At 36.9% G+C, this 27,519-nt stretch overlaps 3 protein-coding genes across 4 annotated transcripts; all 3 read right to left on the bottom strand.

Moving 5' to 3' along the window:
• Window positions 1-2,453: 2,453 nt before the first annotated feature.
• LOC134331764 (myeloid-associated differentiation marker-like protein 2) lies at window positions 2,454-3,383 on the bottom strand. Its single transcript, XM_063013277.1, has one exon. The coding sequence runs from the start codon at window positions 3,360-3,362 to the stop codon at window positions 2,454-2,456; it is 909 nt and encodes a 302-aa protein (XP_062869347.1). The 5' UTR covers window positions 3,363-3,383.
• Window positions 3,384-6,551: 3,168 nt separating this feature from the next.
• soul4 (heme-binding protein soul4) lies at window positions 6,552-14,236 on the bottom strand. Of its 2 annotated transcripts, none has more exons than XM_063012580.1 (6): window positions 14,158-14,236; window positions 12,266-12,383; window positions 11,313-11,404; window positions 10,395-10,536; window positions 10,086-10,269; window positions 6,552-9,268 (listed from the first exon to the last, which is right to left on the bottom strand). In XM_063012580.1, the coding sequence occupies exons 2-6, from the start codon at window positions 12,345-12,347 to the stop codon at window positions 9,094-9,096; spliced, it is 675 nt and encodes a 224-aa protein (XP_062868650.1). In that variant the 5' UTR covers window positions 12,348-12,383; window positions 14,158-14,236; the 3' UTR covers window positions 6,552-9,093. The 2 variants fall into 2 exon arrangements, with proteins under 2 accessions (XP_062868650.1, XP_062868649.1); XM_063012579.1 differs by having other exon boundaries at window positions 12,266-12,426; window positions 14,158-14,200.
• A 979-nt stretch (window positions 14,237-15,215) lies between these two features.
• On the bottom strand, window positions 15,216-27,292 carry LOC134331247 (kinesin light chain 1-like). Its single transcript, XM_063012578.1, has 16 exons — window positions 27,044-27,292; window positions 26,501-26,731; window positions 26,123-26,201; window positions 25,802-26,018; window positions 24,833-24,920; window positions 23,968-24,069; window positions 22,753-22,923; window positions 22,581-22,680; window positions 20,311-20,351; window positions 19,262-19,305; window positions 18,538-18,634; window positions 18,081-18,185; window positions 16,459-16,577; window positions 16,093-16,156; window positions 15,521-15,602; window positions 15,216-15,237 (listed from the first exon to the last, which is right to left on the bottom strand). Exons 1-15 carry the CDS (start codon window positions 27,290-27,292, stop codon window positions 15,528-15,530), a joined length of 1,782 nt encoding a protein of 593 aa, XP_062868648.1. The 3' UTR covers window positions 15,216-15,237; window positions 15,521-15,527.
• Window positions 27,293-27,519: the final 227 nt, after the last annotated feature.

Raw genomic sequence — 27,519 nt, 5'->3', positions numbered from 1 at the left:
TGAGATAAAACATTACAACATTTTCTTAATGCTAACTACACATTTTGCCAACAAATACCAATATGACAGAGGAGAAAAGATACCTAACACCATGTTTTGGATGACAAAAGCATGTAAAATCAGCAGTGGATGAAAAGATAAGCAATATTAAATTAACAAGAAGATTTGATATAGAAAAAAACAAGAAGAGTAAAATTCTGCCTAGCTGAACAGCATGTTGCTGAGCTGGCTAAATTGGTGGTTGTTTTCCTCAGGAGAGCAGAACATGCTGACAAGGAGAGTCGCTAACCAGCTGGCTGAAGGGGAAGGGGTGCAGACCCTCAGGACCAGCCTCAAAAAGATGGCTATGAAAGGATTAAAGTGGAGTTGGCTTTCAAGAGTGCATCAGGACGGGAGGTCTCAGTTTAAGAACGTCATGTTTCAGGGTCAATTAGCACTTTAGCTTGGGTCAAGTAAAAAGATAAAAAAAAACATCGTTCAGCAATTTTTAAGTAATGGCAAAAATGATAGGAGCGATGTGTAATGTTTAATAGCTTGTGTATTTTAGGTTACTAGATTAGATTTTGTTGATTTAACATTGTTTGCTATGATTTAATACATGTACATAATATAGCATGTACTAGTCTTTGCTAACCAATCTCTTAAGTCAGCCAGACTAATTTAGCAACTATTAACAGTAAAAAAGGAAGGTTAGTGATTAACGGGTGATTAAACAACCAATTACATATTCAGAAAAAAAGAATGCTGCAGTTCCTTACAGAAAATAAAAACTTTTTAAGCATTGATATTATTTAAATCATTAATGATGGAACTATTTGAAAATAAAATAACAAGTGGAAGCTAGTTAGCAACAGTATGGAGTTAGCCTGCATGCTATACTCTGCACATGTGGATCTCGGAGTAAATTTTTTTGTTTGTTTGTCTTTTTGCCTTTTACTTTTTCATTTACAAAAAATGTGAAGATTTTGCATCATGTCCCAGTATAAAAGTAAAACTCTGCTTATTATTGTAAGAACACTACATTAATATTGTCAGAAAAAGCTTTAAGCTCTTAGTTTTTAATAAACATGTTCATTTAGCCCTTAATAAACCGTTTGCTACTGACTTTGTCAACATTTTAAAAGCTAAACTGGTTCATTTTCCTGTTCTGTTACTGCCACATCCATTCTGTTATGCAATTTTTTTTTAAATTAAATAAAGCTTGAAGACTTATTAATTGAATCCCTACTAAAATAATTAAAATCTCTAATAAGCATTTAGAAGGCCATGCCACATAGTTAAATGACATTGTACACATTATACAGGTTCAATAAAACCAAACAGTAACCATTTGTACATTTAAATATAAATTAGAAATACCTATAAGTAAATAATTATAATAAAAATAGATGGGCACTCGGATGGTGAAGCAGTGTCAAATTGAGGTCCCGAATTTAATATTGGCCTCGTTAAGTGCTCAACAGACACAGTTGGCTGCATCTAGAAAGACTGGGTTGAAATAAAACGAGGTGGCTCCTAATCCCAGCTAATTAAAAAGCTAGGCCTATAGGGTTCCAATGTAGACTGGACCAAGGAGCCCATGAGAATGTATGGCAAATGGTTGACTTTTTGATGTGTCCATCACTGATCCTGGACTGTCTGGTAAATACCTACAAAATGTTCATGCAGGCTGCCCTTGAAACAATAAATACCAGTCAATTAGTTAATTGTTTGTGATTTTATTGGTACATTTATTTAGTCAGTGACATCATACAGAAAAAATCAAGAAATCTAGTGTAAACCCATAAAAAACAAGTAAATTAAATAACTTTAATTACATATTTAAAAGAGTGCTGTATGTGTGAAGTTTGCATGTTCTCTCTGTGTCTTTGTGGGTTTCCTCCAGGTGCTCTGTTTTCCTCTCACAAGTCCAAAGACATGCCCTAAGTGTGAGTGTCACAGACAGTGGCTGGAGGCAGGGATAAAGCTCATGCCGCCTTGTTGTATCCACTGTACCAGCTGTGACACCGTTTAAATACAGCCCAGGTGAATGAAAAAAGTAATCTTATGCAGTATTAATTACATGTTGGAATTCGAGCTTAAAGCTTTTAACATTAACTATTTTTGTCACACTGGATTGTGTTCAATGCTGCCAGTTTACTTAACCAACTGTTAATTAAGTACAGTACATATTTTTTATTTCATGTACATTAACAAGTAGAAGTACCACTGTTATCAACAGGCGAATCAGTTCTATTGTCCTATTGAAGTCCTTTGTTTTGTGTTACAAGATGTGGCGTGTTAAGTGCCCATATTTTAGTTGTTCAGCAAATACAGTACATCATCCAAGTTTTATTTTACTGTGCTACATCTGACAGCATGAACACATTAAATACATACATATAGTACATATGACTCAGAATTAGAGAGGTAACTATTTAGTGTAGAAATTTGCATTTCTGATTGTGTCGTTGCTACACGCGCGGTTGCCGTGTCACCTGGCGTCTTCTCTGGGAGCAGCAAAGGTCGGCGATGTACAACCCCAGGTTCAAAAAGCAGAACACAGTCACAATGAGCTGGCTATCCCATGCACACTTCCCTCCTGGGCAGCCCTGTGGTCTGAGCGGTGCTCCATACTTCTTGTCAAAGCAGAAGACAGGCCATATCACAGCGGCACTCATGTACAGCACCACCGCTGCAAACGAATAGAGTGCCACAAAGCGGTCGAGAGGGAGGTGCATAAAGGTGGTGCGTTTGCACACATTCAGTCCCACCACCAGTACTGTAACTGTGAAACACAACACAAACACCACTACACAGTACACAGTTGCTCCGTGGTGCCAGAACTCAGTCCCATTAGCAAGATTGATGAAAATGCCACACCCTGCATAAGCCTGGATGACTTTTAGGATCCCAGAGGAGGTGGACATGTAGCTGTGTCCAGGTTTGGCTCGGGATAGGTAGACCTCTGCAACATATGCCAGACACGCCACCCAGGAGCAGACAGTGACAGCAATTCGGAAGTTCCTCACCTCGCAGTCTTTATAGGGACAATCTGAACGTACAAAGACAGCTGGGTACACGATGGACGCTGTGAGGTAAAGCAAAGCAGCCAATGCTGCCAGGGTTACTGTGAGGTTCTCCCAGGATACCTGAATACACAAGTTGAGACGTGTGACATCTAGGGCGAATATGGAGGCAGACAGAGCAAAGCAAATGCACCATGCTACCATGCAGTAAGTCCCATAGATGCCACTATACCCAGCAATGTGAGCCACCAGGGAGATGACAGTACATCCCAAAGCAAGCTGAGTCAAATGTAAAGCGCCATGATGAGACAGCACGGCTGTCTTGTTTAAATAGGACCCACCTTGGTGGTTCATGCCAACTTTCCGCTCCTCGAACATGACCCCTCTCAATCAGAGTAGGAAAGGTAACAGTAAGTGTTTTTGAATTTCACACTCCCTCTAGTGCTAGTTCTTCCTCATGGGCATGGACAGTAACTTAGTCTCTATTTTGAAGAGTCTGACTCACAATCTGTCACCAAGAAAAATGTCAAAACTTCAAACTCCTATTACGGCTGATTCAGTTCGGCTCTACTGGAACATGAACTATTCACTACAATGACATCAGTTAATATCTTTAGATCTTCAGGATGTTCAATATTTACCACAGGAATGCAGAAGGAAATCCTTTAGAAGTTCCAAGATGAAAGATTCCAAGATGTAATGATTTTATTTCCCTGTGGTTTACAATCTTCCATCCAGTTCAGGGACCAAGTAACCAAACAAGTTGATCTCCAGTCGATTAGCAGCAGGGTATTAAAAAATCCCAGCACGGCATCAAGCACGGTCTGTAAATATCCGTTTAAGTCTGCCACGCTAATGTAGCTCTTACGACTTCACGTGTTGGACAGCTCTCAAACTGAGTAACCAAGGAAGCCAAGAGAAAGTTATTTAAGCTGGTGTGAGCTTGGGTGTGGATGTCCGAGGGTGAGAGTTGGTATGCGCATCTCAGTGGGGGCAACAAGCACCTGACCCCAGCATTGTTGGGGGAAATAACCAGAGTTCAGATATAAATAGTAATGGTAGATTCCACACAGGGTTGAAGACTGCTGCCATGATATGGATATAGGATATGGGTCACTTCATGCCTCCTGACTTCGAGGATGTCTAGACTCCAGACAAATGGCAGTTAATAAGACACCTGTACAGAAATATTTACAGGTGCAGAACTGCCAAGTTCAAATAAGAAATTCCTTTTCCCACTGTTAATGAAGCACTTGAATATGTTTTATCCTAATTGTCTGGCTACTGTATTTATATTGTACAAGCAATTACCACAGATAACAGTATCAACAATTCCTGAACTAAAAGTGATTTTATACTCATATGTATTTAAAGTTTAAGGAGATTTGTTAAAGCAGTTTGGTTTGTATTGCACATCCTTTCTTGTACTATTGTGAAGCTTGCATCATTGTACTGCTGCTACTGGATTGATATTTCAGTAATTGCACAATACAACCTGATTTAGACAACTATTCCAATCAGGATTAAATGCTACCTCATTTGTTTATCTCTAGCCTATTATCATCTGTGAATTAGGTGTATATTTGCACAACCATCTGTTATATTTGCAGCCTCATCTTGTTTATTGTTTCTTTTTAATTCTTTAATTTTTGTATTGATTCTTATGTATAAATATATTTTGTATTGCTGTATTGTTCTATACATTTACATTTTCAACATTTAGCAGAAGCTTTTATCCAAAGCGACTTACATTATACAGTCTAAGCAATTGAGGGTTAAGGGCCTTGCTCAAGGGCCCAACAGTGGCAACCTGGCAGTGGTGGGGTTTGAACCAGCAACCTTCTGCTTACTAGTCCAGTACTCTAACCACTAGGTTACAACTGCCCTATACTGGATTAATGCTGCTAAACACTGCTGTATTTTCTTTGGATCTCATGGATTAATAAATTATTACTTTAGTTTTACTGCCCTTCTCTTTAATTATGCTTTTAGAATGTGTAGTTGCTTTGCAGTTTTTTACTGCTTAGATTTCCAGTTACAATTCCACAATGTACAATACACTTACTGTATATTATTAGCATGTTTGCTAAGGTGTAGGTTACACATGAACAGCTGAGGTACTGTTTCAAGGCTTTGAATAAGTACATTTCAAACATTTTAGCTTTAATTTGATGTATATGTTAGTATCACTACAGCATTGACATAAATATGTTTATGAATTCTATTTTGTAGCTGGATTTTTCATGATGCATTATTTTACTCAGTGTGGACGACGCCACAATATCAATCGAATCGACTTACATTACGAATATGCACAACAATCTGTATTTATCTTATTAAAACGTACTATGCAGTACTACTGTAGGAACTAAATATTTCGACTTTAAACATAAAAAGGTTCAATATAAAAAAGTTAAATATAAAAATGAACAGTCGCCCTAATACGCTGCGGTACTAGCATGAAGCTTTAAACACTAATGAGTTTAAACGCGTTAAGGAGAAGAGAACTGATGTTTCACGCCATCTAGTGTTCAGAGAGGAAACAATAACAAACTGAGGTAAAAATACAGCATGTTGAGTTTTAAACGGGATACAAATTTAACAGGTAACTAAACACACAAAGAAAGAGCCTGACATGGACGTAACATAGTTAGTTACACAGTTAAGATTTACTAAACTGATTACACTTAACAACATATACCATCTATAAACGACCTCTGCCAATTAGCACTCTGATAAACTATATTGGCCAGCAGTGGTCACCCCTCCTCTTAATTAAACTCTACATACATACTGCTATCAGATCTATATGGTTTATAACGACCTGAGTTTTAATAATTTTTTAATATTCTAAATATTCACTGAGATGAACTTACTTTTTATTGATTTATTTTACATCTTAGTCTGGCTAATAACTGTGTATTCTAATATAGGGGTTAACAAAGTACTACCACAGTCATACAAACACTAACTATGCATTGTTATATAAAGCAAGTGCAGAATTTGTGTTTAGGAAATGGTTGTTTTTATTTAAGTTAAAAATAAAACGACTTGCACTTACACTCCTACACAGGGAACATGCAATAACTAAAAGCTACGACCGTCTACTACGTTACACATGTATCGCTACAATGATTAACACTTTAATGAGACTTCACATGTGTTTTCTAACAAATAAAACATAAATACATTAACGTTGGTTGAATAAGCTCAGGACTATTGCTGGTCGCTGCGTCAATGTTTGGTTAACTAACTTTCCTGGTAACTTAGCTGATAGCTAATGTTAGAGATGATGGGTAATTGATTAGCACTAGCAAGTCGGCCCATTTTCACCAAAAACGTTTGTTTCTACTTCATACAATTACTGACACATTTAAACAAAAGTTATTTATTTCCACAATAACACTTTTTGCGCAAAATGACATACTGACATAAACATGACCTTTTAATGCAGGTCAGAGCTGTTATGAAGACTTAGCTGGAAGTTGGTGGTGCTGATAGGAACTGATAAAAACACTGATGAATTCAAGCATTACGCAAAACTAGTGAGTGAAATATGTTTATTTATATTTTTACATGGGTATATTGGGGGCATTTTGTGCATATCACCACAATATATTGTAATTACGGCCTTGATTCCTGTACATTCAAAGTGCAACAGGCCAAATCAATTTTTGATGATTTCATTTTCTAAAATCTGTTAAATAAGGTATTACTGTCATTAGATGATTCAAAATCAAATCCAAAACACAACATAATGTGCAAAAAACACATTAAATAACCATTAAAGTTGTCATGTTGCTTTATTCTGAACAGTAGAGAATATCTAATAAAAAACTAACAATCAGTTTAACATCCACAGCACAATAAATGTACATTTACAGTGAAACAAACATCAGTATATAACATAAAATAGACATTCTATATAAATATGAGAAACACAAATGCAGAAAGGAAAGTGGCACACAGAGGAACATTCACAAATTATCCATGTGTGTTTCAATAAAAATAAAGTTTTATCATTTTTTTCTTAACCAGCAGTTTTTGTAGGCTGGGCTGCAACTGGCTGCACATATGCATTAATGTATAGAGAAATATGCTGCTGTAGAGAATGCTGGCTGTACCTTTATGTGTGCTGGGTTGAGAACTGCTCCTCTAAACTAAGAACAAGGTCAGGACATCCTAAAAGCAAAATTAAAGCTTTGTCCACCTAGTGGTCAAATAGACTGTATACTACAGCAAGTCAGCCTACATATACACAAGTTTAAATCTCTAAATCATTTCAGTAAGCTCACAGTAAGTAAAAATATTAATATATTTTCTTTGGTGCTTTTGTGATTATAACAAAATGTTTAAATTTTATCCTGAAATAATTCAATTAAATAAAAAGTATTAAATAGTCACAGTAGTTAATCCATGGAATGGCCCCTAATTACTCTGGCTATATGAACCTTTGGTATGTTGTAGCAAAGTTGGTGAATGTATTTACCGCGTCTGTATTGTCTAGCACACACTACACAACTACATGCCTGTTTTTCCATTTACTGACAAATTTTCAGGGAAATTCACCAAACTTCTTAGGCTGCTCCAATATTTTAGTCGCCACAGCGGATCATTCTGGTCCGAATATCTGGTTTTATGCAGTTTACTGTTTTTGGAGCAAATCTCCTTATTTCTATTTGTGCTTGGGACTGGCACTGAGAGCAAACTGACAAGTGCACCTCCCAATAGCTAGGCTGTTTGGCCACCACCATCAGACATAGCCCTATCGGCCGATAGCACTGCTGAGATTCAAACCCCAGATCTTGGCGGTAGTGGGCTAGCGTATTTTACCACTGCACAACCCAAGCTACAATTTGCACACAATATGACCCCCTAATTGGGGACTGATCATTGATCTACAATCAAAATTCCACTTATTCTAGAAGACTGAGTAATGTGTGACGTATGATAATTTAAAGTTGTGTAGTGTGCACTTGGTTTAAGAGAACTCATTTGATAAGACCACTTTAAAGATTTAAATGATTGTCGAGCAAGTGGAGTGTTTCACAGTTACATTAAGGTGCATCATGGTTACATTAATACAAATAAAATTGGTTTTCATTAATATGCAATAAAATACTGAAAGACATCATACTTTACCGACCACAGGGAAACAGTGGATGCTACGTTTAAAAAAGAGCAATAATTACTTATCTTATTTGACCTAAAACTACATCAAAGTAGTTTACTTGTTAATGTTCACTCTCACTACTTACTGAATAAGAATAAATCTCCATATAGTATTTACTATAATTTAAGCATAAACTTAGACATTTTAGGCATTATACCTTAGGCATTTTACAGTTAGACTTTGAACTTTCTCACTTATCTCTTTTTCTGGTCAGGTGCCTGTACATCGCAGGTACAACTGGGCAATCTACCTAGTGGCATGTTTTTAAAAGGTGGGAGATAAAAACAGAGCAACAGGTTAATCGCCCATTAACCTAATAGGCCATCGTCACTACTGCTATTGGCCTGCAGGGAGTCTACACAGACATGGCTATGTTTGAGGGTAGCTAAAGCCCTGCAATGAATTGGCACCCTGTCCTTCCTTTACATCAAGCTGTATGAAAATGTCCACATCTAATTATGTAACTCCTGCCAGTCATCTACAACCTGGCTGAGGTACAGCAATGTGGGTACCACTGACCCCAGCTTTTTAGTGTTCTAAACATAAGTGAGTGACCTTTATAAATCCAGATTTGTGGGGTACAAACAATCTGAAAGAGATCATCCAAACACAGACACAAAATATTCTTTATAACATGTAGCTTACAAGCTGAGAATTTTGTCTACTGTGATTCTGGCTACACTACTCAAACCACAATATTTTTAGATTTCGAAAGCACTGCACCACCTTATACATCATGCACAAAAACTTATTGACACAACCTGACCTGAAATCTGCACCGCAATCCTATAACATTTAATCTCCATCCAGTCTATTTCATGCCACTCCCTGTACCTTCTCTCTGGTGCCACAGGGGTGGGGGTGAACAATGGTTGTGTGTGTTTGTGGGGTAAAGGTTACAGTGAAATGCCTTTATAGGTTCCTGCGGATAAACCAGATCTCGTTGCGGCGAGATGGCACCCCAGGGTTCTCGTAAACGGCCACCATGTATGTGTCTTGATGAAAGTTGTCGGACGGTCCCAGGAGCTCCCAGAGCAGGCTGATCTGTTGTGAGATGGTCTCTTCTGTGGTAGTTCCAAAGAAAACCCTGATTGAAAGGTCAGATCAGGAACAATCATTTATTTGAAAGTATGCTGCCTTCATGACAGACACAAAATATTAGAACTGCCTGCTGCTCCATTTTGGCACCCAGACATGGTGGACAGACACTGATTTTCACTGTTTCACAAAACCAAGAACTATTGTTTTCTATGTTAATAGTACAATTACACTGTGTAAAAAAATGCATGGCAACTAATGAGCTGTAAAACTACGAGACTGAATTTGCAGTTAGGTAGCAATCTCATGTTTACTAATCCTGGAATTGCCGCAGCTAATGAGCCCTTTAATTAGCCAAATAACAGTTTTGTTAACTCGCTTTCTTCATCTTCTCATGTCTTGTAAATGATGACCATTGCCAAAGCTTTCTTGTTTTAAACAAAAATATGTTTTATACAAAACTGCATGTAAATATTTCGTATTGTTCTTAAGCTTGCTTCTCAGTGGCACTGCCAGCAGAAAGCGGTTTTGCACACATCACAGTGTTTACTCACTCACTTATCCATTAATACCAAGGAGCAATTTAGAGCAGCCAATCAAACTTTAGCAGAAATGTAAAAGGCTGGAGGAAATCTAAAGGAAACAGTAAAACATGTAAAACTTCTCTTAAACTGTGACCAGAGGCAAAGACTGAACCCTGCTCCCCAGGCACCATGCAGCTGTGTTACCACACTACCATCTATCACAATAATGTCTAATATCTGAGCATTGAACAGTTCCTGATTGATAAAGCAAAAAAAAAAAAAACAGGAGAAAAAATGGATTCTTTAGGGCTGACTATTACCAGATATTGGACAGTATCTTACCGGGTGACCACTCGGATCGAGTCCCTGTGAACAATGGCTATATCGGGGTCAGCAGGCTGGGGTGGGTCGGCCTGAAACTCTGCAGGCAGGTAGAATGCCGTCAGCACATTTTTATCAAAGCCGCTGGAGTCCCCCAGCATCGTTATCCCGTTCAAAACCGGCACTGCCATGCCCAAGTAACGACCTTGACATTAACAAAATACATTCTCAGTGAAAGTGATTAACCTTTAACCCTAAGGAATCTAAGTATCATCATTTACACCAAATGCTAGTCAGAATTTCTTTTATGCTGAAATGAGCTTTGTGTACCAGCTGAGTTCTCCTTGCAGATGAAGCGCATGAGTTTCATAAAGCCATTCGAGATGCTCTGCTCATACAGCTTGTCTTCTACACTGATACACGCCCATTTACCTGGTGGATACACTCTCTCCTCATACATCACCTCCCCAAGCTAACACAGAGAGAGAGAGAGAGTGAAATAGAAATAGAGAGAAATAAGATTATATTCATAATACATCTCTCAAGTTCATGACAATGACTTGACCATGATCTTGTTGAAATTCTGATCCAAAAGCCATAGACATTTTACATTGATCATTAATTTAAGGACATAACAGCCTCCACTTTTCTAAATGGACTTTCCACAGAACGTTTAAGTGTCTGTGGGAATCTACGCTTATTTAGTCAAAAGATCATTCATAAGATTAGGCACAAATTTTTGGATACAAAGGATCGACAACTACTTTTTCTGTTCCTATATGCATTGTTGGCCTAATGGACACCTAAGTCTACCTTCATCCCACTGATCCAATGAACGATAAAAGCTCCAGACTTCACACTTTTAAAGACGCTTATCACAGCATTTACTGCTCCTTTAACTTTGATGCACACTTTCCATTGGGCTCGTAGGTTTAGAGTTTCCCATCTGGTATTATTTTTTTAATATTTTGCCCCATTCAGTTCACAAAAAGTACTGGTCTAACTTGTATGACGTTTGTATATTTTCATTTTTTATTGAATTTTTAAAAGGCAAAAGTAATGAGAGGTGCTTGGGTGGAGCAACAGTAAATTTTGTTGGCCCACTACAACTGGGATCCAGGGTTCGAATCCGTGATGGATTGACGACCTGTCTGAGGTGGAAAGTGGACCCACTGTGACCCAGACCAGGATAAAGCTGTGGTAAAGCAAGAAAATAAAAAAAATGTAAAATGAAGAGAAGCGCAGTACCTTTTCATGTCTTGAGATGGTAACAAAAGGAACTTGTTCATTTTCCATTTCCTGGTTCCTCCTGGTCATCTCCGCAATAGGTCCAGCCATCTCTGGTGGAAAGATATGCAGATTTTAAACATTAGGCCTTTTCACCTGTACTGATGGATCATAATTTGTATGAAGCAGCTGGTTCTACAGAGCTAAACAGTACAGAAATGATGCTAAAATACTTACAAATGTGGCCAAAAAACCTGATACAGTTGAACCTTCTTTAAAAAACCCAATGCTTTCTCTAATTCAAAACTGTAGCCAGTGTTCTTAATTTCACATTTAACAGAACAGTAAACTTTCTTCTGATATACGACTGAATTTTTTAATCAATAATGATGAGTTTAGGTGGTGTAATTGTAAGAGCCACATTACTAGTAACAGCAGTGCCAGAGTTCTGGGATTCATTTTTCACCAGGGCATGGATATGGGAAGGGGGTGGGGGTCTACAAATCAGTGGCCCCTTACTATCAGCCCTAAGCCCTGATAAACAGGAGGGTTGCTTCAGTTAGGGCATCCGGCATTAAAAACTGTGACAAATCAAATATGTGGATGAATGATACACTGTGGCGAACCCTAACGGGAGCAGCCTTTTTTTTAATTAATGGAAATGGCACAAACAAAAAAGTGATACCCTTCATATTTTGTAGCACAGACTTTGTAGTCAATGACCAGTTTTAGCATTGCTGGGCTCTTGTGCACAAAGGCAGGTCCAAGTATGTTCTGGTGCAAGTTTTTACCTTATTGAACATGTTTAGTATAAATGAAAACTTTGCTTTTTAAAAATGCTTTCGTAAACTTTTACAGTCCAGGCATCTTTGCAATTCTACTAAAGTCCTCTAAAAGTATTGTAGGGTTTTGTGAAACTTCAGGTGATTAGAAGGAATTAAAAATTATTTTGGCAATTAATACAGAAGCCGTACCTCTTGGAACTGAGACATGATGAGTCCTACCCACATCTCGCCAGTGAGCAAGTAGCCTTTCTTGCATCCCGTCATCCGTCATTTCATCTAACTGCTCATCATCCAGTTCAGCAAGATCCTCAAAAGAGATGAGAGCCATTAGCACGAAATGGCAGCGTGACCTAAAAAAGCCAGAAGCACAGCAAGCTTTTCATATACTGAACAAAAGATGTGGAAGGAGGAGAGTTACTAGCAAACAGTGTTACAATAGAATAGGGAACATGAAGAGAAGACACACTTATAACTGACTGTTATACAGCCTGTCACTATAAAGAGTTTTTGCTGATGGTGGTCATCCAAATAATTGCAATTAATAATTAAATTCCTGTTGACTTTGTCATGCTTATTACATTATATAATTACAATATTACAAAATTTGTAGTTTTTAAATATTCTAGTAAAACATGTCTATATATTACAGCTATAATATTATTAAAAACTTATAGTAATTCTATATCTATTACCTAGGCTTTTGATTAGTCTTTGGTGTCCACATACTTTTGGCCATATAGTGTTTGGCCATTTCTGGTCAAAACACCATGTTGTGCTTTAAAAGTGAACAAAATTGTAGCTGAATTTAAACTAAAATTTCAAAACAACTGATGAAACCTGCACAAAGGCAGGAAAATAATAAGACAATTTCACATTTGTGTTGACTGAATAAAAATCACCATCTGAAATGTTCAAGAGTCATGTTTCATTACCTGACACCTCTCTTGGTTACACACACCCTCACTGTACAGATGAGTATCAGCGTGAATGACTGCGATTTAAAATAATATTCCAATCAAATCACATTATAGTTCCAGGAAAACTTGGCAACAGTGGCATGAACGTCCCAAAAACAGCCTTAGGGCTGAAACATGGTGTACAAAACAATTTGAACTAAAAGAACATCAAATGTCCAACACACAGCCTTGCTTGCTAAAATAGTGTGCGGATGATTACATGTCAATGCATTACAATAAACTCTGGAGCTCTGGCTTGTGCTGTTGACATTATTCATGTAGTCTGGAAAATGAAACTAAAAATGAAACTTGTTTTTGTTGACATACTACCACCCTGACTGGCTACCGGTGGTGAGTGCACAGCAAAGACATATAACATGACCAATTAATATACTAGATGAACATAATAAATTGGTCCATGAGTCTATATTCCCCATTTTTGATAAGAATATCACAGGAGTTTATTAAAACTGCTTTTACGATGGAGGTCGGTGGACTACTCCATTAGAATAAGTAAATCAGAATGGTGTTAATAAGCTGTATCTGAGTTAAGTTAAAGTAAAGGTTTAGTTCTTGGCTCGACAGTAAATCAAATTAGAATGTAGGTCAGTGTGTTTCCACCCCCATCAATCCATCCATCCATCTTTTGTTCCTTTAATCAGAAAGTAGGTCAACCAGCAGGAAAACAGCAGCACCTCTATACAAATGTCTTCTACCCGTTCAACACACACACACACACACACACACACACACACACACACACACACACACACACACACACACAATAATTAGATTTACTGGAAACTTTATGTCACTCTCACTAACTGGAAACAATGTCGCTAAACCAGTATACAGAGCCACGCTAAAATATTACATTATATTTTCGGCATTTAGCTGACGCTTTTACTCAAAGCGACTTACAACTAGAATGCAAGCAATGATGGCTAAGAGCTTTGCTCAGGAGCCCAACAGTAGCAACTTGTCAGTGGTGGGGCTTGAACCAGCAACCATCTGATCACGAGTCCTGCGCCGTTACCACTAAGCACGCATCAACCATAAATATAAAATGTCCCTGTTTATTACAAAACTACAAGCGTTTAAAGATAATTTATCATGAATACTTACCGGTTATACAGAGATAAAGCAGCAGTGAGAGCTGTAGTGTAATCCGTCTCCTCTCGCTCATAAACATAAACACACACACTGCCCTGCTGCTCAGCGCCTCTGATAGGACAGCACTCGGTCACGTGACCTTCCTCAACAGCAATGCAATAATTCAAAGCAAAACCCCACAGGTCCTCAACGTTAAACTCAGCGTCGAATGTGATTTTACTATTAATATCTTTTATTATTACTTTTACAGTCAATAATACATTCAGTTAATACTTGTTTTAAGCAGGTCATTATACATTTTAAAGAACATTTTACGCCTCAAATTGTCTGTGGCATATAGCGGCCAGTCAAAATGTTAGCACAAAATCTCAAGCTCCATAACTAATGAAATAGTTCAATATGCTAATTAATAGTAAATAAACAACCACAGTTTTAATTTTGTCATTATACAGAAACACTCGTTCTCCCTTAAAATATATACACTCACCACCCACTTTACTATTTTGTATTTGGAAAGTATTCAGACCCCTTGACTTTTTGGATTATTGTGTTTTTGATTTTACATACTAATCTACACTTAACATATGAAGACAAAGTGAAAACATTTTAGTGTTTCAAAAATTAATTAAACAACAAAAACTAAAATGTAAAAAAACCAGTAAAAAACCATCCTAATTATTATGCACTGGTGTTTCAACCACACCCACTGCTTCCAACTAAAATTGCTTTAATTATCCTTAAAATGTGCAACAATATTGTGAAAAAAGGGACTACAAGCACTACAAGATTGTACAGATTATATTAAGAATACACCAAACATTTAAAAATTATTTCATTAAAATTCATTCTCAGTTTTAATTTAAACAAATTAACATTTTTTCAAGAACAATTCTCTCTTAACATGTTTTAATAATCAACAGGTAAAAGTAACCTGAAATACCTGAAATACATTAGACTATAAAATATATATACTTGTTCTATAAATCAAACGTCAATTCTACAGTGACAATTTCTAATGTGCATTTGTCAAGTTTGAGATTTTATTACTTCAGTACCAGTTAATAACACTGCTGATCGATTTTACATTCCACCCTGATTTCAAATTCATAGTACAAACCAAAAGAAAAAAAACAGAGATCATTACAAATGAGTAAATTATAGTTTTTACACAATTTAAATGTATTGGAAACACTTTCAGAGCAGATGTGTTGTTTTTTAACACGTGTGTTTTTTAAAACATGAATTTTGCGCTATAAAAAATCATTTTATACAAAATTATTTGCCATTTGCAATCTATTAAAGCAATCATTTTAAACATACTCTTCAGTTCCATCACACACAAGTGATAAAATGCTTTTGTTAACAGATGTCCTACCAGTTTCCTATTGGCCAGTAGATTTGTACAGCTCCACAGTGCTGGAGCTAAGAGTTCGACTGTCTTTCAGTCTCCTGCCCCTCTGTATTTGAACAAAATTGTAAAGTTTGAACCTTAATATTTTAGTAATAAACAAATACATACATTTCTCCACACACATCAAATGTAGTCAACATATGTGCTGCCAAACCTTTGCACAAAAGTTACAAATAACTTGACCTTATTCAAAAAAATAAAAAAAATAAAAATGCCTTTTTTTGTACGACAGTCTGATTTCTGTTTTTAGACCACACTTACTGCTAACAGGTGTATAAAATCAGTTGTATAAAACAAATGTTTTGCTTTAAACGCTGTGGCAGCAGTTTGAGAAAGGCCTTTGGTGTGGAAGAACTACAGTGGCCTACATAGAGCCCTGACCTTAACCCAACTAAATGCCTGGGATGAACTGGAACCTGAACTGTAAGCCAGACTTTCTTGTCCAACTTTAGTGCCTGTCCTTACAAATGTTCTTTTGAGAATTCTTTTAAATATAAAGAAAAACTTCAATATATTGATGTTATTAAAAGTCTTACCTGAAATGAGTAATTATCATTTCCTGTCCTGTTTAGGTAATTCAGTGAAGCAGCCCTCTTCATGCTACATGAAAAACATCACAATAAAAACTGAATAATTAAATATATAAAATGTTATAATTAAATCATTACTCAGTGGGCTGTAAATTTTTGTCAGACACTATAACTTAAGCATCAAGTCTTCATGTCTTACAAATGAAGCCAATGTGGACAGGACAGAGAATAAGTAATGTAGTAGAATGAACACATGAATATACAGCTGTGATTTAATCCATTAAAGCCAGTACTACTCCTGCTACAAAATATCAAAACTTTATATAGTATAATGATGATGACAGTGTGTGTGTGTGTGTGTGTGTTTCGTACTTTGGATTGGGTGTTTCTTGCAATATTGTGTCCTGCAGTTTCTTCACAAGCATCTCACTGCTCCTACGCAGCACCTCTCGCATTTTTCCCAAAGATCCACTTCTTCCCAGCAAGCCATACTACACACACACACACACACACACACACACACAGAAAAACGTCATTTTTGATGATCCAGTGTGGCAGGCAGTAATGTGCATTTACTTACACACACACACACACACTCTCTCTCTCTCTCTCTCTCTCTCTCTCTCTCTCTCTCTCTCGTCTTTCATTTTCAGTTTCTTTTACTTACTAATAAAACAATACACAATAAAGCAAAGTGCAAATCAGTGTGCTTTAAAACAACACACATGTAGCCTGGTGGACAAATACAGATATAACTGTGACAAAAAGTATTTTGCCAAAAAAAGACTAGACCAAGGAAAACATACATTTAGAGGCTGAATCAAGATGATTCTGACAAGGACAAAATTGACAAATTACTGGGTCTTTTTGTGAGTCAATTTAATTTGGACCAAACTGCTACAATAATGGGCTCTATTGGGAAGGTTCGAGCTGCACACTTCAGATTCTGCTAAGCACAAAGCAAGAAGTAGGTCAGCAGATGGAACCGTGTTAACAGCTCCCAACACTTGAACAACACAATGAACACAACAAGAAAACAGAAAATATATCTCTCAAAGCTCTTAGAAAGAAACAACTGTTAAGCACATACAATGTTCTCCTTATGTTATGTGCCAGACCCTAACATACAAAAACTGAGAAATGCTAAGCTTGTCTATTGTTGCCTATCTGGCACAATACCTTATTACTGACCCTGTGTGTTTAGAAGAGTCATTCAGTTGTGGGATTAAAGTGATTTCTACAGCTGTCCTTTGTGATTAAATGACTGGAACACATAATTACTTGTCTAAAACACAAGACAATTGTGACAAAATCTGCTTGGTTTAAAAATATACATACAGCAACTTACTATAGATTATTATTGGGGAAAGTAGAACATTTTGAAATTAGGAGATGGTGCCATGCAATTACATTATATTATAGAAAGCTCTAAACCACCAACATATTCATCTAACTGTATACTTGTTTGGTGACATCTGATTGTGGAGTGGAATTCCATGTCCTACATGCAGATTCTGGTCCCAAATGACCTTTTCCTTATTTCTCCATAACATCTTCATTAAGCATTAAATTGTGATCCTGCATACTCACAGACAAAATGACTCATCCAATAAATACTTTTAAATCTAGATGTAAGCCATACAGCTCTAGATTTAAACAATGAAGGTGTTATGAGAAATGGAAAGCATTTGCTTTATTTTATATCAAAAGGCATGGCTTACCGGTACGTTGTACACAAGTACAAATGTATTGGTTTATTTTGCACTTTCTAACACATCATTTAAGCAATTTAGAGTTGTATTATTTCAGGTCCTGGCCATCCCCTCCTCAAACATAGTCATTCAATTCAACTTTACTGTCATTACACTGTCAATACAGGGTTGTACAGTATAACGAAATAAAATTAACATGTCCTTTTTATTTAAATTAATCTGCTATGATTACGTTTACTATATATAACTGAGTGTCTGACTTTGTGACTTGAAATCACTCACCCCTTTCCACTCCACATTGCCATCTTCTCCAGGTTCATACTTCACACTGTAATGAGATGAGAGCCTTCTCTGCAGTATGTTCCCCACAGGCACCACTTCAGCTCCCTGGTATACAACCCAATATCAACCCAAGATAATGTATTTTTTATATGTACAACAGCGTTTGTATTTGCAGTTTAGTCACTTAATAGTCTTGTAAGTGTTAATTCTTTTGTCTATCACAGGTACACTATATGACCAAAGTATGAAGACACCCCTAATGAAACCATAAAGTTTAGGTTTTTCAGCTACATCTATTGCAATGGGGTATACAGTCAATTATGCAAAATAGATAATATGCTTTCATCTACACAAAAAGTGTAGGCTGTTATGGTCATGACTTTTAAATGGGATGTCCAACATGCTTTCAGTTGTCAATTTTTTGGGCACATGGTGTAAAAAGCTTTGTGTGTCTGACCTGTTTTCGTGTTTTCATAGTGCAGTCCTCCATTATATCTGCAGCTTCAGTTTTGCCTTGATCTCGATATAAATTTCCAAGAGCTCGAATGACCTTGCTAATTATGGACATATAAAAAAAAAAAATTCTTAAACTGTGTGGTTTTTTTTTATTTATATTTCATCAGAAAACAAAACAAAACTAAATACAATAAGGACTTTAATTGTAATGAAATTGGTTTCATCTTCAGGATTTAATTTATAAACATCCAAAATCTTTCGGTCTACAAAAATTTAGTGAAGGTCTGTTTTTTGTGTTAAAGAATGGTTGTTCTTTCTTTTCTCTGAAGAAGCCACTATTTATATCATGTAAAAAACCATCCTAATTATTATGCACTGGTGTTTCAACCACACCCACTGCTTCCAAAGTTTTGGCAACAGTTTAGGCAAGGCCCTTTCCTGTACCAGGATGGTTTAATGAGTTTAGTGTGAAAAAAAAACTATTTTATTGAACACATTTGGGATGAACTGAAATGCGGATTCTGAGCCAGGCCTTGTCATCCAACACAATTCCGTGCACAATAAACACACTAAAAGTTTTCAAATACAGTGAATGCATGTTGAATAACAAAAATAAGTGTAGTTAAATACTTTTTTCCTCTCAGTGTACATCTTTTAGCTATGAATAGGTAAAAGTGCATGTGTTAAGTGGCCCTGGGAGTGTAATTGGTCCTTCTTCTACTTACCTGATCACCTGGTTGTCTCTTAATTCACCACGAGTGTCAATGCTCTAAATGTGAGAAAGTGAAGAAATGAAAACACAAAATCAACTTTGATGATTCTAGCTTCTGCTACTGTGTGTTTACATGCATGCTAATAATGTGACTATGAATGATTTCTGTTGTTATAATCAGATTAGTCCTGTAAATGTATTACTCTGATAAATACAATGAATAAAAACTAAAATTGGAGCATGGACATTAACTGATTTTGAAAAAATCTGATTAAGTTGGGTGGCTCAGCGGAAAATAACGTTAACCCACTAACAGTGGTGCTATTTGCAGGTGGGGCGTCTACATACAGACATGATTGACTGTATCTGAGGAGATGGGTGGCTGAGGCCCTGCAGTGGACTGCTGTCCTGTCTGGGGTGTGTTACTGCACATTGCACCCTGTGATTCTGGTAAAACCAAAACTGGCACAACCCTGATCAGGATAAAGTGGTGGTAAAAAGGATGTGGGCTGTGCCCGTCAGTGGAATGGATGCCCAGTTCCTTTTATAGCTGCACACAGTTTGTACTGAGCTCCCCTTCTTTATTTTGTTTTCTGAGAACCTATTGGTCACACCAAGCTAGTGGAACAGCTGGCTTTATTGTGACAACCATTTTCATTCTAAATCTATCCCTTTTCTATCCACTATATCTGCTATGGTTAGTTTCCATTGCTTTAGCCATTTCCTTTTGCCGTTTTTTTCTTTTTGGTTTGTGGCTCTTTGACCAGAGTATTGGTCTACTTTGGTTAATATGCATTTTTTTGTTTTTATATATTGGTTTTATTTTTTTATTCTTGCATGTATGGGTCTTTACCTGGCGACTCTGTAACAAGGTGCGACCCCAACCCACCTTGTTACATAAAAAGGTGAAACAATAAAAAATTGTACAAAGCAAGATATTAAGCAGTGATTGTATACCCAAAAGTGCATATATCTAATAGGTACAGTTAATAAAATCTGTTTCTTTATGCATTTCAACACATGTTCTGTTTCTCAAATTTAGATGGTTGAGGAGTGACTTACTTGGCCCTCTTCAGCAAGCATCCAGATGGGTTTGTTTTCAGCTAGATCAGAGAACAGAGGAATATTGTTTTCAAAGCTACAACTGCAGTGAGACTTTGATTGTGAGTTACCTGAATTGTAGAATCTCCACCACCATTTAGGTACATATAGCCATATCTTAAATTCTAATATATAGTCTGATTTCATCTATTTGTCACAGAAATTGATTAAATGATGTCACATGCAAAGTTCGATCCAGGGTATTCCTGCCTTACACCCAGTGTCAGGACCTGTCGTGACCCTGACCAAGATAATGCGGTTGTTGGAAATGAAATGAAAGGACAAGAAATAAATCAGAAAGTTTATGATCAATTTCACAATCATGTTAATTTATTGAAACTGGGACTAAATCGACAATATGAATTTGAATAATCATTTTACAAAGGAAAATCATTAGACAGATAATGGCAGCATGTGCAGTATGTGTGTTTGATCAGACAGATTGTGTCATGACATACTGAAGAAGTATTTACATACAAAATCATAAAATCAATAAAATCAATAAAAAATTACAAAGACTAAAAGATACAGTAATGATGTAATGGAAAGTAAAGAAACAGTATACAGTATGTGCTGTATAGTAACAATGTTATTCACATTTCACATGGTGTGAATGAGCTAAAGAAACATACAAATTTCCCCCTCACAGCAAATTAATGATTAGATAGTGAAAGCCAAACTGTCCTTGTTTAGGTTAGCAAATAGTAAGATTTAAAACCTAATTCAGCTGACTTTTTATTAAAAGACTGGCTTTAATCTTATGCAAGGCATTACTCGGGCCATTACTTAATTTGTTGATAGTAAACATCAAAATGAGACCCATAACTGGGCACAAACACCCACAGGCACAGTACAGGATCTTGTGGAAAGAAACCTTTCCAATACCTTATAACTTTATGAGTAATAATAATAATAATCTTTCAATTAAAAGTACTGTATGTTAAAAAGCAAGAAAATAATTACTATGCAAGAAATTAAAACAAAGCAAAAAAACGAACTGGCTTTTTATAGCCTGAGTCCAGAATGTTAGATAATCATGTTTTACAATGTGAAAGTACTGCATGAAAGATGTCAGTATAAAAATGACAATAATACCCAGCTTAAAATGTTGTAATGTAAGATATTTGTACATCTGTATGTACTTTAGTTAAACCAGTTTTCTCAAATTTCTCAAAAGAAATGCGGTTTATTATGAGGGATGAAAATAACTGAATGAAAAGTAACTTGGTGACAATGCATTTAGTTGTTTAATGTCCAAAATATACTAAATATACAAATACACTTTATTGTATTTAGTTTTACTCTATTATATTTGTACTGTTTTGTGCTCTATTTTAATTCATTGTACATTCTATTCTATTTTGTCTTCTCTATTGTTTTATTTTATTTTTTCTTATTAAATTCCATTGTATGCTTTTAAAATTGTATCCATTTTATTACACTGTAATTTATTTTATTAATTTTATTCTATTGTACTGTGTTCTGTTCTTGTCTATCTGATAAAACCCCATTCTGTACCTCATGCCCTTTTAACCACAATCATGGCTCGATGTGACCCAGCACTCAAAACTCAAAGCCCTTCTTTGTACTGGCACCCCTGGCTGTCCGAACGGCTGAGACTCCTGCTGTCCAATGACCAACGACCCATTTCTAATTACTTTGAACTTATAAAAAGCATGCTTGACCCTTTTTGTAGTTATTTTTTCCCCTACACGTCTGACTTCTTAAAAATATTTTACTCTATATCTAAACATTTTTTGGATTGTAGACTATTTGTACCAGAGTGTGGAAAAGATTACCTAAGAGAATATAAAACCATTTGCTAAATGTCTTGTATTATGTTCTACTGGCCTTACTTTTTACTTTTAAACTCCTTTCACATTACATTTTTCATCACTTTTCTGTTAAATAAAAAAAGATCATGGTAACACGGTAACAGTCTGTAATGCTATGAATGATAAATAATTATGAAAATTTAACATCACGCCTGTGTTCACTGTTAAATTCAACAAATCAAAAAATTGTCACATTTTTGATATTGCATTTTTATCAGCAACTGATCAAATACTAAAATATGTTTTTTGTTTTTCAGACTTAATAGACTAGGGTTCAGCAGCTGTATACTACATGCTACATAAATGGTCTTGTTGGCTATGAGCTCTTCGTTGTTTGATCTTGTTTGCTCTAAATTGTAAAATGCCAAAAACCTGAATTGAGAGCTGAATACTCACCATCCACTATTCCATACTCCTTCATGTGAGCTTGTGTTAGGATTTCTTTGTACAGGATCTCAGCCTCCTTGTACTTTCCCTGTTTCAAATAACATGTAGCCTGCAAGAACAGAAATGTTATTGCAAATTGGCGTAATGGATTTGTGTGTGTGTATGTTTGTGTGGCACTTACCAGATTGTTCTTGGTTATGGAAATGTTGGGGTTGTCTATCCCAATCTTCTCATAAATGTCAAGAGCTCTGCAATAGTAGTACTCCACCTCCTCATACTTGCCTTGGTTCTGGCACACCAATGCCAGGTTATTCAGCTGCTTTGCAACATGAGGGTGATCCCTACCCAGGACCTGAGCAAGAGAAGAGAATTTTGGCACAGGAGACACGTCTGCTGCAGGCACTGCCAATTATGTCTGCTATGTCGCCCAGCCGACCGGAGTTCAGAATCTCGGCGCTGGTGTTCTAGCGGAATATCCCGCTGTGCCACCTGCGTGCCATCATTGTATTTCTTATCATAAAGACCATGCCATTGTGCTATATTTAAGCAATAGAACACGAGAGGGAGTGTGTTATCGCGAATAACATCACGGCTGTGATTTGGTCGCAGGCACGAACCAAAGGTGAGTGCCGTAGATCATCACAGCCGTGATGTTATTCGCGATAACACACGACCTCGAGTGTTCTATTGCTTTTATACAACAGTTTTTACAAAATAAAGAAAGAAAATAAATCAAAGAAGCCCTGAATTTCATATTAAATATGCTTTAATATTGACAATACCTTCCGCCAAAAAGTAGTTCCACAACGAATATAAAGTTTAACACTACAAAGCAGACATCCCAAGTTGCAAAAACTCATTTCAGGGAGGTAAGAACAAGAAGAAGAAGAAAGCAAGAACCTCCGAAGGGAAAAAAATAAATAAAAAAACCTCTCGCACACACCAAAGGCTATGGATGAAAACAGAACTACTAGGAGCTGCTAACTGGCTTAACTAACTGTTCACGTTACAAACACATTAATGTTCCCTAAATAGTGCACTAGATTGTGTATCAGATCATGGATATATGTTCCCTACATAGTGCACTAGATAGTGAATTAGACAATTGGTTATGTTCCCTACACAGTGCGCTAGATGATTGTGTATCAGATAACGGATTTAAAACGCGACCGGGAAAAAAAGGCTGTGTTGCCTGCGTGCGCGTTTGTGTGCATGAAGCTTGTCGTTAATGGCAACGCGTCAGCGGAGTAATACCATTGTGGTGTGAAAAGACCGTGCTGTTATCACGAATATCAGCACATTTAGAACGCTTCTCAACCAATCAGATTGTAAGGTCGGAACTACCTGTTGTATAAAAAGAAATATATGTATAGTTGAAAGTCATAGGAAAGTGAACCTTCTCTCTCAGCTCCAGAGCTCTCTTACACAGCGGCTCAGCCTCCCTGAACTTCCCCATCTTCCCATGCAGCACAGTCAGATTATTTAGCATAGCAGCAACCTATGGAATAAAAAACAGAAAAAAGTGTTTATGTTGATCAGGCTGTTATGCAGTACACAATCAGAACACATTCAGTTAATACACTGATGTATACACATAAATAATACAATAATCATTATCACAAGAGCTTGTAAGGCAACAGGTTGTGCCTCGCCACTGAGGTGCCAGGTGTAGCCCTGAACCTCCAGGAATAGAAAATAAACCCAATATGCAGGATACTTTACCAAGGCAGAAATAATGTGGCTAAAAAGCTCAGAACAGAAAAATACAAGAAAACAAAAGTGGTGACCGAAGTAACAGAATTAAACCAAGTAATAAATAAAGAAAGGGGATAAAAAAAGAATATGAGAAAATGAAAACTGGGTGTCACAATATGACAAGCTACTTCCAAGTGGCTGTGACAACCAAATCCTCAAAAAAAAAAAAAAAAAAAATAAGGAAAGGAATTCCACAACCAGCGACAACAATGAACTCCATCAGCTGGTGCAGCGCACGCTCATTGTGGCTCCAAACGTGGGGCCCACTTTGGAAAGGACAGTGATGGCCAAAAAGGGCCACAGCACTGACTAGGTTCCCAAGATGCCAGAAAAACAGACCAAATCGAGCCTGATGTCATGTTCATGTTACCAACAGAGGTGCTGGCAAATCTGTGAGAAAGAAACTGTGATAAATGGAAACACTTCACCACCCAAGCACTCTTCCCATTGATTTTTATGATAATTTTACTGTATCTCTTTGTGTTTGAGTGCACATCCGAACTCACCGATGGATGTTCCTCACCCAGAATCTTCTCATTGATAGCCACAGCGTCGTAGAGGAGACGGATAGCTTCTTTGAAATTACTCTGGTCTCTGTCATGAAGAGAGGACATGTAAAACTGTAATTAGCTGCAAGGCGTATGCTGGATCATTAATACCATTTTAATACACATTAAAATGAACTGTAGAATTTGTTGACAGTCACATGTAAGAACTTTTCCTGTCAGCTGTTATTATTGACTTTTCATTTAGAAATAGCCCATTTTTTGTGATGTTTATAAGTACAATTCACAACTTAACAACTTAAAATTAAATTAATGAAGCATCTAAATCAAGTCAGATATTGAATTAGACAAGCCCAGATCTGGAAACAATATATATAAAAAGCATTAACAACTGGTGCTTATTTCAGTTTATAATAAAAAAGCTGAATAATTGTGGTGATACAGCTACACTGCTTATACATATGTAGTCTACAAACTAGAGGACATTTTAAAATAGCTGTTTGTGAATTTCCCCACTGTGGGACTAATAAAGGATTATCTTATCTTATCTTATCTTGTACTGCCGCTAAGAATCGGGTCATGAATTTTTAAAGGCATATTGTATATTGTATGACGACATTTAGGTTTGACAAGCAAAGGTGCAAACCTGAAATCATTATAACTGGACACAATATTTAATATGATTATATTATTATTATTACATCACATGACACAACCAATTTAAACCTGAGAACATGGTGTGAAATAAGTGTTACTGGTTTGTGACAGTGAAACTAAAATGAAACTAAACAGATGAAACAGAAGTTCCTATTATTTCCTGTTTCCCAGCTGTGCAGACAGACCTATGATGCATCTATTATTATAATTGTTAATATTGGTGACAACAAAGTGAAACTATGTTGTGTTTTAATGACAGTTATTATCAGTATTTAAATGGAATTCTCTAATATGAGCATGTGAAATAAGGACCTGTATACACTGGCGAGAATGTTAAGCATGGTGGCTACATTGGGATGATCATGTCCCAGCGTCCTCTCCAGGTCCTCCAGAGCTTGTTTACACAACGGAACTGCCACCTCGTAGCGGCACTGTTTGGTGTACTGGATGACCAGTTTCTGTAGGATTTTAATGCGCTCTGGGATCTCATAGTCCTCTGTCATTGCTCCGCTGCTTGTCCGCTGCAATGCTGTATAAACAGTACAGGTTCATAACATAAAGAGAGGCACTACAATTCTCAAAAAATCTTCAAAAATGGTCTGTTTATATTTATGAGCTGTAGAAATTTTTTACCTTCTTGTTGATTTGCATCTTCGTCATTGGGGAACAGATCCTCTAGTGGATCTTTCAATGTTTCTTGAGTTTCTCCCTCCTGCTACCAAAAACACTGTTATAACAACTTTACTACACTACTAGTAGTATGTTCTGTAGTGTAATTTAATGTTAGGGATCATGATTGACTACAGCTGGTGACTTTTCTGTGCCCAGAAAACTCAAATGTTATGCTAAAAACTTGTCACATGCATGTCCTTTACAAGTGCAATTTGCTAGTCTCAATAAAAAGCACAGCAGTAAAACTGAGACTTGAACATAAGAGTGCAGTGCACGACTGCTATCAGTGCACATACTGTTTGGTTGATGGACACGTGAGAGATTTTGTACCAGTCTTACCTCAGGCAAGGGTTCCTGATCGTACTTTTTGAGTTGATTCATGAACTCCAAATGTTTTTTCTCCTCCTCGAGCTGGGCTACCGTCATTTCACTTATTTGCAGTTTCTGCTGTGAATTGCTCAGCTCCTCCATCAGCCACTTGTTTTCCTGTTTGAGTCGGCGTACATTAGCTCTCAGCCTCTGTTTCTCTGATTCCACTGTACTCAGGTGAGCAGTCAACTCCATCATCACCTGCAGCGGGTACAGAAAGCAACCCACAATACAGTGGTCTGAAACAAAACATAGCAATGCTCTTCATTTTTTAACCCATGAAAGATGGAGCTTACTGTACTGACAGCCCTCAAAGTGACTGTGTCCAAATAGCATGCCTTTTCTCAAAGTAGTATGTCTAATTAGTTCACTGCTGATGGTTTAGTTACACATTATGACTGTTAACCATGAGAAGAGATGCAATGCATAGAATATTCAGTAATATATTGGTCGAACCCTATTTCAAACTCATCCAAACTTAAAAGGCTTTATCTCCTGTTCATATTTCCTCACCTGTGCCTCTTCCAAACCCAAATCAATCATCTCCACAGACTTGTGGAGTAAAGAGGACTTCTCGTGCATCAGACCAGCCTCCTGGTCCTGGCTCAGGTACTTCATCGTCTCCATCAGACTTTTCAGGATGACAACGTGGTCACTCTTAAGTGCCTCCAGTCCCTGCATTACCATCTTGGTTTTGTTAATGATGTCCTCCTGAGTTAGTCTCTCGAGTTTTTCCTCACTGCTGAACACCATGGTAGACATTTTCCCACTGGAGAAAAGTAAAAATAAATATAATATAGTGGAGGCTGTTAAAGCTGCAAAATGTTTGTAAATCGCTGCATTTCACTGTAATTGCTAATTATCCAGTTAAATGTTGCTGTAGGGGGTACATTCTAAATATGAGCTCACAACAATCCACTTGAGCTGATGAATAAGCGAGGTTTAGTGCTTAACCACTGATGATTCCTCCCTAATCAAAGTTCACTTCC

Source organism: Trichomycterus rosablanca, chromosome 17, assembly GCF_030014385.1.
Source record: "Trichomycterus rosablanca isolate fTriRos1 chromosome 17, fTriRos1.hap1, whole genome shotgun sequence".
Lineage (NCBI taxonomy): Eukaryota > Metazoa > Chordata > Actinopteri > Siluriformes > Trichomycteridae > Trichomycterus > Trichomycterus rosablanca.
This window is presented reverse-complemented; position numbering and strand designations above follow the sequence as displayed.

Bases quoted from the DNA above. Each gene is read 5' to 3' on its own strand.
- LOC134331247 (XM_063012578.1), bottom strand. From the start codon at position 27,292: ATGTCTACCATGGTGTTCAGCAGTGAGGAAAAACTCGAGAGACTAACT. The intron at 24,921-25,801 runs GTCCTTATTTCA...TCTTCATGACAG, and splicing joins ATTCTCGCCAGTGTATACAG to AGACCAGAGTAATTTCAAAG. The intron at 15,603-16,092 runs GTAAGACTTTTA...GTTCAAATACAG, and splicing joins ATGATAATTACTCATTTCAG to AGGGGCAGGAGACTGAAAGA.
- LOC134331764 (XM_063013277.1), bottom strand. From the start codon at position 3,362: ATGAACCACCAAGGTGGGTCCTATTTAAACAAGACAGCCGTGCTGTCT.
- soul4 (XM_063012579.1), bottom strand. From the start codon at position 12,404: ATGGCTCTCATCTCTTTTGAGGATCTTGCTGAACTGGATGATGAGCAG. The intron at 10,537-11,312 runs GTACTGCGCTTC...TCTCTGTGTTAG, and splicing joins CCATCTCAAGACATGAAAAG to CTTGGGGAGGTGATGTATGA. The intron at 10,270-10,394 runs GTACACAAAGCT...GTTAATGTCAAG, and splicing joins CTGCAAGGAGAACTCAGCTG to GTCGTTACTTGGGCATGGCA.